This window comes from Heliangelus exortis, chromosome 1 (assembly GCF_036169615.1).
Source record: "Heliangelus exortis chromosome 1, bHelExo1.hap1, whole genome shotgun sequence".
Classification (NCBI taxonomy): Eukaryota; Metazoa; Chordata; class Aves; order Apodiformes; family Trochilidae; genus Heliangelus; species Heliangelus exortis.
Window position 1 is genome coordinate 63838299 of NC_092422.1, and position 13121 is coordinate 63851419.

The following is a 13121-nucleotide window of genomic DNA, read 5'->3' on the forward strand; positions in this document are numbered from 1 at the left end:
TCCACTCCTGAAGTTTCTTTCCTACATAATGACCAGAAACCACTAAAGTCCTTAATAAACACAGTATTCTGGCTGAGATGCTGCCTAGCATTAAAATGGAACAATATACTTGATCAGATTAACACATTCATGAGATCTTTAGCAAATTGCAAAGATGGTGGTATCTGAATTTATTTGAATGACAATTGCAACATAGATATGTTTGTGCCCCAGGCTTGCAAACCACTGGCATGTTATCTTCTGACGAATTAGTGTTAATGATTTAAGTGCTATCACTATTTTTCCTTTCCCATCTCCATTGATGTGTTGGGGTTTTTTTGTTCTAATTGTCAAAATTATCATGAAAAGCATATCATATGAAACTTAGACCACCAGAGGGACACAAGGAGTGGTTTACTCCTCTCTTGAAAATCTTTATGACCTCTTCTCCTGTTCTTTGATTTACATACCAAAAGGATATCTCTGTAATCACAAAAGAGAACCACAGAGGCACTTTTTGAGAGTTTTGTGCCTCAATAAGTAATTTTCAGGGGGAAGGAAACAATTGATTAGGCCAAGGAACATAAAATGTCTCAGAGGTTGAAGTAAGACTCAAGGTGTGATGCCTGCTGCTTCTCTTGTGTATGTCAGCAGATGTGAAGTTTAACTCCTGGCTGGGGTCATGTCTTCACCATGGAAGGAAATAGATATCTTCCTAAGCAGGGCTATACTGGAACGGTCTTGGACTGGTTCCAGATATTAAAAATTGCAACTGATCCCTTATTGTCTGTTGAAGACTACCACCACAACCCCCAGACACCACAATATCAACTTTTCCTTCCCCAGCAGCTCCTTCACCTCCATCTTTTTCAAAACAAAAAAATCATTGACCTGGCTCTACCCTCAAGCTTGAAACTTGATTTTACTTTGATGTTACATCCCAGAGAGGAAACCAGATGTCTCCTGATATACCCTGGATTCTGACTGGGGCTGAAGATAATCCTTTCTTGGGGCTTGACTTTCCAGCAACAACAAATCAGGAGAAAAGACAGAAAGACAAAAAAGTGGAGCTCCAAGTCTCGAAGCATTCTTTTTGAGCAAGGTGGTTCCCAGGCAGCCTGGGGTGGCCTTCCATCCCAAACCCCAGATACTTTTGACCAGGAGCATCTCCTGGCTGTTCAACATGCTGGGATGATCAGGAGTCCCACAGGGTCCCTCTGCAGTGCCCCTCACATGGTCACCTCACTGGGGTAACCCACTGAACCAATGCAGTGAGTAATCCCCAAATGAAAGAGGTCACCCTTTCCAGTATGCTGTGTAGAAGATTTGGACATGCAGTCACATTGGTATTGACAGATACTGATGCACTCCAGAAGACTTTCTGTCTATTTTACATTACCTGTAAGTAGCCTTCCACCCCCCCTCCCCTCCCACTGTAACCAAGTGGCAGCACCCCTGGCTTCAACCCCTTAATTGGTTCCTGCAGAAAGAAACCAGCTGGCCTGCTGAGGCATTTCTCAATATCCCAAACTCATCCTCATTTCCTTTCATTATGTCTCTACCTGTCACGTTCTTTGCAGAGAAAAGAACAAATGCATTCATTAGAGTGCAGTGAGTGCTCCTGCCTGAGCCTCCCACCCCGTGCTGCTTCTGTGAACTCACAGAGATTTCACTAGAAATGTGCAATTAGGTTCTGCAAAGTAACTTCCTGACCATACACATACTTTTCAAATGCAGCATCCCTAAGTGTTTGTATGTGTTTTTCAGAGCTGCTTCCAGTGCCACTTTGGTTTTCTAGTTTTTGGTTACAAAGTTATATTTACTTATCTTTTTACATCAAAGCCAAATCCATTTTGAAAAACCTTTGAGTCCATGGACAATATCACTTTCTGTTCAGGGTTTTGCATATTATGAAAAAGTTGTTACAGAAAATAGCTATAGTTAGGCAGTGCTGAAAAGTCTGTGTTTGTGCATGAGCTTGTATGTGTTTGTCTGTCCATCCCTAGTTTTCCAGAATACATAAAGGAATTCCATCCTGAGCAGGGGTTGACTAAGCATGATCTGAAGTGCTGGGCTAACACAGGATGCACCATAGCTCATTCTGTGCTGAATTTGTGCCAAAGTGCTTTTCAGATAAATTACAAATTAACTTAATGCCCCTTGTGAGCTTAAAGTATTTTACTTCTCCTCTATACTCACTCTCTTCAAGTGGGGTCTGCTGGTTATGGACCAGCTATGGACTTTTAACCATCATCATTTTCATGATGAGGAGCTGTTGAGGAGGAGTGTTCTTCAAAAGCATCCAGGCTCAAAACTGATCTGCCTTCCTAGAGATGCTTATTGCAAACTGGAGTCCTTCTAACACAGATATGTCCCCCTCACCCAGGGTGTGCTTCAGCCTGGGCTCCGGGAGCTGCTTGAGGTCTGAAGAGCCTCAGTCTCCAGGACTGCTGGGAGTGGAGCTGAAGTCCAGTGTGACAGTGTGTCCTGCACCAGAGGGAGCTTTGTAGATCAGAGCTGAGGGCCTGACCTGACAGTGAAAGCAGTCTGGAAACCAGGAAAGACTTTTAGGCCATACCTGCACAGTAGATAACAGCTGCTGCCTTTTCAAGGTAGACCTCTTGCATTGGCAAGCTGTCTTAGCCTAATAAGTCCTTGATACAAATACATGGATCAGTCAGGCCAGATCCCATTCTAGGGGATAAAAAAAAAATAAAAAAGAAAAAAAGAAAACCAAACCCAAAACAAAATAAGCAAAAAACCAACACCAACAAACACAAACAAATCAAACAAACAAAAAAAAACCCCAAACAAACAAACAAACAAAAAAACCCAAAAAGCAAAAAAACAAGAAAGTAAGCACTTTATAATGACCTGGTTTTTCCTATCCTCAGCATTAGGAGATTGTAAGGTAACAGTAGTTCCAGGAATGGCCACAGGCCCCAGGCAGGCAATGCTTTTCTTGGAGAGCAGCACTTCTGAAATGAGAAACAGACAGGGAAAATAAAGACAGGCTAAAACACACCAGCAAGAAGAGAGAGGTTGATGGGCCAGCACCACTGTTTCTTATTCCTTTTGTGTGGCTGGTTTCTGCTTACACCTCTGGTGCCTCCCCTTAGCTCTGCTCACACCTCCCCATAATGTGAAGCCTTCAAAGCAATGTGGTTGCATCTAATCACAGGCTCACAATACACTTTTTTTGTGTTGATAAGAAAAGTCAGGACACTAAAAAGTACACAGAGCCACCCAGAACATTTCATTAGAGACCTTTGCTTTTCAGCTTCCATGCAGGAGAAAAGCTGAACTGCTAAATGTTCAACAATACACTTAACTACCACCTCACCAGCAGAAATTCATACACTGGGACTCAAGGAAGGGCAGGCAGTGATATCATGTGTGTTTTGCTTTTCCCAGTGAGCACATCTCTCCTTGGTTAACTATCAGTGCAGATTTTGTCACATTTCATTAGATGATGCCCAGTCCCAGATCCTTCTATTTGCCAGCACTGTTTTCTCAGGGATGCCCTAAAAAGATTTGGCTAAAAAAGATGTGCAATTATAAGATTGTTTGGATCCCTGTAAGCGCTGGGATCCTAAGCCTATTTGGATCTTGCAGAAAGTTTTGTCTCTCTGATATATTTTAGCTCCTATGATCTAAATCCCATGTCATTCATACCTCTCCCACATACTTACTTCCCAGCAGGGCTTTCTAACAAGGCTGGTGGCTGCATCGATATGGTCACCAGAGATTCTGCTGACTCAGGCCACAGCAGGATGAGCTTTTTCCTGCCTGTGGACAAATCCCTGGACAAAACCTTGGGAAGTCATACTGTGAGGTTGTCAAGCCTCTGTAACTCAGTGGGTGTCATGTATTTGAGGTGTCTGCATTGCAATGAGATTTTGCTGAATTTAATACATTGGTTTTATAGAGAAAAAAATGTTGGCATGAGTAGAAGGAACTGTGGGAAAAAAGCAAGACAAGAGTCTCCAAGAGATGAACTAGTGGGAGTTTTTCCTGACCCCCTATTTGTGTCCTTATACACCTACACCCCAAAAAAGATGCTTTGGGGAAGTAGGGAATGAGCTGTGACAGCAGGGACAGGCAGGGACTGTACATCCCAGGAAGGAGCAGAGGAGAGGGTGGTTAGGCTCAGTGCTCTTTTAAGACACAGCACACCATGTTGCCCATGTAAGAGTCATGCTTTTCAGAAACACTCTTTCAAGATCTAGGCACAAATACCAGGAGGTGGTTTGAAATTACTACATATGTCTTCCTGATATATTTACACTCAGGGGACCACCCACGTCACAGGATGTGTTTGAATTGCTCACCAAGCTTTCTTCTGGAGTCAAGACAAAATTACAGATTCTTTTTTCCCAAAATGAAAGAAAAAATTAACAACTTTGTGAACCTTTTTTTTATGTTACTATGACTGAGGTGGTTTTTTTAAAATAGGTCCCATTCTTGAAGACCATTTAAACACTGGGGGAAATCTTTACACCTTTTCTACTCCTATAACTGCTGCTTATTTAATCCTAGGTTGTAAAAAAATGCACAGAGCTAAAAACACACTCCTCTTCTTTGTGAGCCAGTTTAAAGAAGCTGAGGAAAGGATATGGGAAGGGAGGATGAAATCCCCATTAGAAAGATGCATTATTTTCTGTGTTTATATGACAGTGAAATCCTTTTGGATACTCTTGTGCACTGAGACAATATATTTTAGTTTTAATTGTTTCAGTCAATGTCAATTTTACATCAAACATGCAATAAAGTAAAAATGGCCTTTGGGAAACATCACTGAATCTTATTTTCTGCTGCAGTACTGCCAGTGTAAATATCTACTTCTGTTTTGTAAGCTCAAAGCCAAATGGAGCAAAATTTTCCTTTCAGAGAGACTACTGACCTGTCAGCATCAAAAATATTATTTTTAGCATATAAAAATTGTTTGTCAGTGATTGTAATAACAAGAATCTTTGCAAAATCCATTATTACTCTAGTAAACATTTTCCCTTAGGCAGTAATAGGAAAAGAATTAAGAAGCAAGTTGACAGCAACTGGATAAGAAAAAAATTTAAAGAAAGTATCACATCTACAAAGTTACTGGGATAAAATGTATTTTCTTTAGATTTAGATTATTAAATGCTTACAGCAGCTAAGAAGAAACATCAGATCTAAAGCATTTGGGTAAACTGTAATTTTTTCTACTGCTTGCTTTCCAGAATGCTAGAAGATGACCTCAAGTTGAGCAGCGACGAAGAAGAGAATGACCAGGTAAGAATCAGACAACTTACATGTCAGTTGTAGCATGTTTCATGTCGGGACTGAGCTACTGCAAATATTTTGCTAATGCTTTTTCAAAACATACATAAAGGTTATCAAAATACATGGCAGTGCTGTAACTGGAGTAACAGATGTTGCTGCTTGGAGCCAGCCCGCATGTGCTAACTGCTGTATTGGTGGGGAACCGTCTGCAGTCCTCTTGATTTATTACCCTGATGTGACCCAGAAGGTTTTTGTACCAGGCTCCTTCTGATTTGAATTTGTTTTGTTTTGAAGAGTGGCCAAGGAGGGGAGAAACAGAAATTCTGGATTAAGGGCTCAGGCCAAACCTTACAGGCACAAGTAGCCCCGGGGATTAGCTGCTGGGCTGCTTCCCACTTACCTGCCTAGAACCCCACTGGCATCCCCTCACCCCTCACCTCTCCCCCAAGCCTTTTTGATCCATCTCTGTGTGGCCCACACCTGCTGAGAAATCTGAGGACAGCTGACAGAAAGCCTTGGCTGGGCATTTGGTTCACTCTGTAACACAGCAATTAAGGTGCTTGCCTGGCTTTTAACAACCCCAAAGTCCCTGACTGGGAGCAGCTATGTCAGCCACGGAGAGCTGGGTTTTGTTTGTGATGGGGATATATCTCCTAATTTTTCCTTAAAGTATTGCTGTGTTTTGTCTGAATAATGAAGTGCTTGCTAGAATAGGGCTGGATCTTACTTTTCTCATGGCGGGCCAAGTGCTTCTTGCCAAACAGAGCTATACCATCCTCTCTTCTTCTCAGTATACTGATTTGGTTGGAAATGAGAGGGCAAGAGCCACTTCCACTGCTTCTTGCACTAAAATACATGTCCCATGCCTTCACAGGAGTGTATGAGGGCAGCACTGCCACTGGCTTCATCTCACAGATGGATGCAGACCTGGATATAACATGAGTTTTAAATGTGATTATTTCAGTCAAGGGTAACTGAAGCTATCTAGACTGCTGAAATTCAGGATCATAGACCAAAAATTCTGTGTCTGAAGGCATGAAGCTCTCCTGGGGCTTTCTTTAACTCTTGTTACTAGAAGTCTCTGTTTTGCAACACATTCCAAACAAAATAAAACAAAACCAAACCTTTTAATGTTTATATGAAACCATTATTTAATCTATTTTGAGCCAAGCTTCTTGGTGTTAAGAAGATGCTGCACATAGATTCAATTATTTACATATATATACAATATCTGTTTGTTTAATGTATTTCTTCCTGAAACACTTCACATTTAATTACTCTTCCTGCTTGTCTAGATAGTTTAAAATACAGCACATAGACAATGTAGGGCAAAGTAAAGTGAGGGACAGAAGGGATGTCTGAAGAATAACAATAGCACACCAAGATGCTGTAGTGCTTGCAGCGAGGGGCTGGGCGGGAGGGAAGGGGGGAGCCAGCAGTCAGGGGAGGTGCTTTGTCCTTTGGAGAGGAAGGGAGATGGAATCCTGCATAAGGGATGTCAGCGTGGAACAGGCTGGTAAAGCCTGAGTGATGAAAACCTGTTTTGCTTCACAGCAAGCACAAAAAGGACATGTGAAAGTGTACATCATGCAGGAAGTAAAAGAATATGAGTAGATTTAAGTGGAAAAGGGACAGTGGAAAAGTACTGCCTCTTGGGCATGCACACATGGTACCTTTGGTTTAGTGCTACCACTTACAGCTTTAAATATCTTCCATGTGCCTGGATTGCTCAGTATTATGTGTGCTATGCAAGGTCTTCACTCAGTAACCAGAGCTCTAATCTACAGCTGGTACAGCCTGGGGCATTTGCCTCAGTGCATGAACAAGCTCTGCAGAACCAGGACAGTTTGGCACCTGTGCAGCAAAGAGCAAAGCTGAGATCCCATTATTCACTTCTAATCATCACCAGCCCTAGCGTGAGCAACCTCCAGCTATTATTTTGTGATTTGGTCCCCTTTCCTAGTCACCTTTTTTCCTAACTTGACTGTAAAGATAAAAACCTCCTGGAGGCACAGGCTGGCTCCTGCTGTATGAAATGCTGTGCAGAACCTCAGCTGAGACCTGCTGCTTGCTTAACGAATAGTTCTACATAAATGTGCCTGCTGGATAAACAAAACACTACATTTCCATCTACCTAGCAGGAAATAGGCCCAAAAAGAGAATAACTCAGACCTCCTCTGCCAATAAATGCACAGATTACACCATGGATCTGTGTCTAAATGTCAGTGGGAGAACCCGTTTCCTTTCACTTCCTAATTCTGAGGCTCTTTAATCTCAGATCTCCTCCTGAGCTTGGGAACAAAAAAGAAAGAAATCAAACATGAACGAACAGAAACAGTACATGAGTGATTCCCAAATACTTCTTCATAATAAATTAAGCTTTGAGCACTCAGACTCAAGTAAGTAGTCAAATTTCTCAAAGAGCTGAAGGTGAGCTGTACAAGACCTGGGAAGCTTTTCACTTTGCAAATTTCTATATGTGGAAGTTTAGGGGAAAGACTTTGAAAACTCCAGAGGAGATATTGGGTTTGCATCCAAAATTGCCAAGCAGCAAATGGAAAGTTTCAGAAGCAGTGCAAGGGGGGACAGGTGCTCCTGCACACCCAAGGCTGGCATTTGGAAGGCTGTGACTGACCCAGGGAATGTGAGCCATGGATGAGGGAGGCCAAATGCAAGACAGAGGCATGATTAAGAGCTTTGGGACCCACAGTGGGCAAGGCATTCCCAATCCTTCCCTCCATACCAGCAATTAAGGCAGTGAGATTCACAGTCCCAGGAGAGGCAAAAGAGGCTGTGTTTGAGCTGAGTGTGTGTGTGTGCACCCACAGTAATTACATTATCTACACATATTAGTCTCTTAATTTTAATTACATAAATGTATTTTTCCTCTTTAATGAGCATAGTTTATCCATTTAAACTGATCGTTTTAATTTTACAGGCAGTGATCATAGGATCTAATATGCAGAGGGAAAATTTCCTGTTGGCATATTTTACATCACACAGATTGAAGAAAATATACTTTTTAATCCCCAATCAATATCTGAAGAGCATGCAATTAACAGATACCAAGGTAGTTAACATAAATCTGCAAGTTAAAGAGCCAATTCATTTTGATTTATAACACATAGGGTAATAATTTCATCATCATCTCTCCCAGAAAGCATCTGAAGCTTTGTAGCATGAAGATGTCAAAATTGTACTTAAGATTGTTCAGAGTACTGAATTGTAGTGGTTATTGCCTTTTGGTTCCTTGAAGTGTGGCATAGCACATGAAACAGCCCCCATTATAATACCCTGCTCTTCTCCATAGAGGTCACTGGATAACTTAAATCAGTCTTGGGTGAAATATTAAAAGGAGATTGTCAATTGTAACATGAACAATTCTCTTTTTTTCCCCCTACTTATCCTTTTCCAATATGAAAATTTTGTAATAGAAAGTAGTTCCTTTAAGGGGAAAAAATCCCTGGCATCATTTGTGCAATTCATGTCAATCAGTAGCCAAATAAATTAACTGACTGGTACGCATACATGGAATAATAATCTAACATATTTTTGCAACCCAAGTCTGCTTCCTTGCATGCATTTTTTCTGTGCGGGATCAGGTTGGTTGCTGCTGAAGTTTTGTGGCTGTGAAAATTTATTACCCACAGAGTCAATCTGCATTCTGGCTGCCAAGTCTGAATAAATAGAGTCATTGTGCTTGTCTGGAATATGTAACCAAAGTTCATCCAGTCAGCTTGACTTTCACATCCCATGGGATTCATAAAAGCCAACACCCTGGTATGTGCTCTTGATTCCTGCCAAAATTTTGTAAAATTGTATAAACAGAAGTTGAAGAAGCAATCAGAACACACTCCCAGGGACATGGCTCCACAATCCAGCCCCTGGTGTATCTCAAAAGGAAAAACCTGACTTTAGTACTTTCTTTCTTTAAAAAAAATAATTGTATGACTATTCCCCTGCAGCAGCAGGTAAATGTGGAGGGCGAAGACACCCTCTGTGCACAGTGAGCAGGGAGGCAGTGAACAGCCCTCTTGGGTTCTTTAATTTTCCACCAAAGGAAAAGGGAAGGCAGCATTTGCCTGCAAGTGTCTGCCCTCCTTAAAAAGAGCTGGGGACAGGCTGACCCTGCAAGGTCTGAGCAGTGTGAGCAAAACTGGCCCCTCCACAGGCAAGCCAAGACAAACAGAAAGCCATGTCCCTTCACAGAAGACCTCAGGGGAAGAGCAGCCTCGAGAAAATTTACCAGGAACAGCTTCAGTGCTCTAAAATAAAAGTCTTGGCAGCCTGGGCTGGCTTGACACCCAGAGCCCCACAGGGTGATAGCAGCCCACCCAGCCTGGTGCTCTCCTGGAAGTCCCAGGGCTGTCCCCTGCTCCTGGCAGCCTGGGGACAGCCAGAGTAGGATGCTGGCCCCAGAGGAATGTTCATGTTCTAGAATCATCCTGGCCATGGCTGCGATAGAAAATTTGAGGAGCTGCACCCATAGCTCCAGTGGGAACATTTATGCCTATATTTCCTCCTCATCATGTCCATGCTTTGGAGATGACAGGGATTCATGCTGAAAATCCATCTTTCTGGAAGGACTGTCTGCAGCACAGGAATTTAGGACCAGCCAAGTCCATCCTGTCACTGTAACAGGACAAGAGTCTATCTATGTGGCCAATTGCACTTAGTGTGGTCACGTCCCTCCATAAATAGTATTGTGAAATTATTCATTTTTTATGTCATAAAATCATGCTTAATTTCTTTAACCATAGATTGAAACTAGAGAGAAAAAAAGTATTTAAAGATAAACATTTTAATATATAGGACTTTTCTTTCTCACTTCTGTATATGGACTGAGTACCAACAAAAACATAATAATTATCCTGAGATGGATGTCCATGCATATGCCTTTTTTCAGAAGGAATAATTTTAGTAGAGTCTATATAAGCACTACTTCTGCACTTGAAATATTCTTCTGCATATTCCAGCTGGCTTGAAGCAATCTGTAATGAATTTTGAAAGATATTGAAGAGAGGGAAAGTTGCTGCAAGTTTTCTTTCCATAAGACCTCCTCTGTTAGGATGGCACTTTATGAAGATCAGCCAAGCAAAGCACAGAGTCAGATAGATCTAGAGAGAAGAGTTATATTCACACACCACTGCATAGCCCTTTTCATCGTTAGAACTATTTTTAGTCAATGCTAATTGTGTTCACATGTGCTGTGTCCAAATATATTGACCATGTTAAGTCATTTTAGTGTCTTACTCCTTTTTATTCACCTCTTCATCACTGCAATGCTTGATCAGAAGGGAAAATGAATGAAAAGAGAGATGATAGCATGCAGCCCTGGTTAAAAAAAAGGCTCAGAGCCTGCACCATCACTGCCAATTTTCTTGCCCAAAAAGTGTCCTGCTAAGCCTGGGGGAAAATAAATAAATAAATAAAAATCTTTCTGAGTGGAGTTTCTCACTCCACTGAGCACAGGAAACTCATTTCATGAAATCTGGCCACATGCAAGCCTGACTGCAACTATAACTGCACAAAACAGAGATAAGCAAAAGTGAAAAAATGAAGTTTTGGATTAAGGAATGGCTGGAACCTCAGGTGGTTTTGTACTTTTAATCCAAATGCTCTGGGCAGCCCTCTGTCACTATAACATCAGTGCCTTTTTAGACTGGAGGAATTGCAACTGTAGCAGCCTTACTTTACTCAGATAAGGCCATTATTTCCTGTGTGTTAGAGAAGCAATCCCTTTGGCATCCAACTGAACTAAAATCCAGAGTAAGATTTAAGCCAGCTGAGCCAAGCTTTTTTGTGGTTTGCCAGCTCTGATTTTAAAATCTCTGTGACATCTAAATTTGCACTTCCACAAGGCATGACAAGAAGAGCAGGATTGCCTCACTGAAACTGTCAGATGAAACAAAATAAGAGCTCAGTTTTGTCCTGCCAAACTTGGCTCACTGCCTATCTTACAAAATCAGATTCAATGTCTGTCATGCCCTGGCAGGCAGGATCAAGTTCTAAATTTGAATGCCAGCACCATGAATGACAGTGAAAAAGGTTAGAGATCAGCTTGGCTCTTGGACATGCACAATATTTGGGGAAATTCAAACACAGCACTCTTATCTCCAGGCTCCTCAGTAGCAAACCTCTAAAAATAAGACTGGGAAATAAAATACGAAGACATCCTTCTTGTTTCTTCATGTGGATGTGACTAAGCTAAGCGTTAGTTCTAGTAGATCTCCAAAGTCTTTCCTTTTCCATTGGCATCACCTTTTCCAGGCCTAATAGTTTCTCTCTGTATCTACTGTAACTTTCTTAACTTCATCTTCTTGAAATCTATGGCCAGGTTGTTTGAGGGTTTTTTTTCCCTCTTGGGAACTGGAACTACTGCATGAACTTTTGTTTCTACTGGTGTGGGAACATACCCTGATGCAATCAATTCAAGCAGTGCTGACTGATTTGGGATGTAAAGATGGGTTAGGTCCTACATCTTCAGGCTGGCTTTCCCTTGCCTTTCTGTCTTTTGTGAGCCTGGCAGCCCATGCACCACTCCTCTGGCCACACAGAGCCCATCCTGAAACCACCCACTGCATCTGAGCCTTCACCCTGCTCAAATGTGGCCTCAGAGTGGCTGTTTGTCTTCAGGCAAGTTCATTCCAGCATGTCTGTAAGAGAATGGTTAAATAACCAACAGCCACACATAATTTAGAGCACAAATTAACGTTGTTTGTAATATGGCAGCTATTACAAGCTGCAGGAGGAGAACCTACCCCCCAACATGCTCAGGAGCTCGCAGGGCACATAGTAGCTTGCCTGACTCTTATTTTTCTGTTGCTCTACCTGTCTTTCCCACCCCCAACTTTTGTGTTTTTAATATCAGCCTATATTTTCCCTGTGCAGGGGAGGCAGAAGGCAATAAGGAATACTGTAGGGACTCCACTTGTCTCTCTCACATGCGTGCAGCCACTGACTCCTCTAGGAGCTGCCTGCTGCTCTCTGCAAGGCAGGAGGTGAAGCTCCCCTTGGCCACGCAGCTCAAGCTGGGGTGGTGACAGCATAAGGAGCTGTTTGAAGGAGATGTGGTGAAGAGAGATGCATGACAGCAGAAACAGAGAAAGAGGCAGCTGAGAGCATGTCAGAAAACAAAAGGAAAGGGATTAAGGGAATAATTTTTTTAAAAAATGAAGAAAATTAATAGGAGGGGAAAAAAAAAAAAAAAAAAAAAAAAAAAAGATGCTATAATGAGAGTGGCAGCTGTATTAGAACTTGATGAAAAACAAGCAAAAAGAGCCAGCAGCCAATCCATCAAAACTAGGAGTTAAGAAAAAGGAACTGGGGAACCATTGCTACAATTCCTCCTCAACCTAGGATGAAATCTCTCTCCTCTGAAGTTGACAGGAGCTTTACCACTGATTTCCATCATCTTTGGATGTTTTCCCCCATTTTCTTTTTTACTTCCTAGCACAATCCAAACAGATACTGGCTCGTAGCAAATGCATCCTAGTTGATGGACATAGCACCTTCCTGGGCAGTTACCACCATTTAGGGAATTCAGACTTGTACTTCCACTCTTTTCTCATACATGGGGTTTTAGAAAAATTCGACTTTAATTTCTGAGCTTTCAGACTTTCCCAGTAAATCTTATAAAGCCTGTGACACAACACTGACATTTTTTTGTCTGTGATATGCTAAGTGTGAGCAGCACTGCAACTAAGTTACCTTTTCCTGGATAAGGAGACAGCTGTGGAAACAGAGGAGGTTTTCCAAAGTGAGGACTGCTTTGCTTGCAGTGACTAAATTCTTCCCTCAGTGTCATTGAAAATTAACCATTTTATTAATTTAAAGTACCAATTATTTTCCTTCTGCTCGTCTCCACTGAACAAAGTTAA

The 13121-nt window shown here is 41.8% G+C and overlaps 1 protein-coding gene across 3 annotated transcripts in view; it reads left to right on the top strand.

Moving 5' to 3' along the window:
• Nucleotides 1-13121, top strand: part of AFF3 (ALF transcription elongation factor 3) — a 333250-nt gene that overhangs the window by 232670 nt on the left and 87459 nt on the right. For all 3 annotated transcript variants that reach the window (XM_071745558.1, XM_071745568.1, XM_071745572.1), the window contains one exon: nt 5199-5250. In XM_071745558.1, the coding sequence (XP_071601659.1) occupies nt 5199-5250 (52 nt within the window). The remainder of the gene's footprint in view (nt 1-5198; nt 5251-13121) is intronic.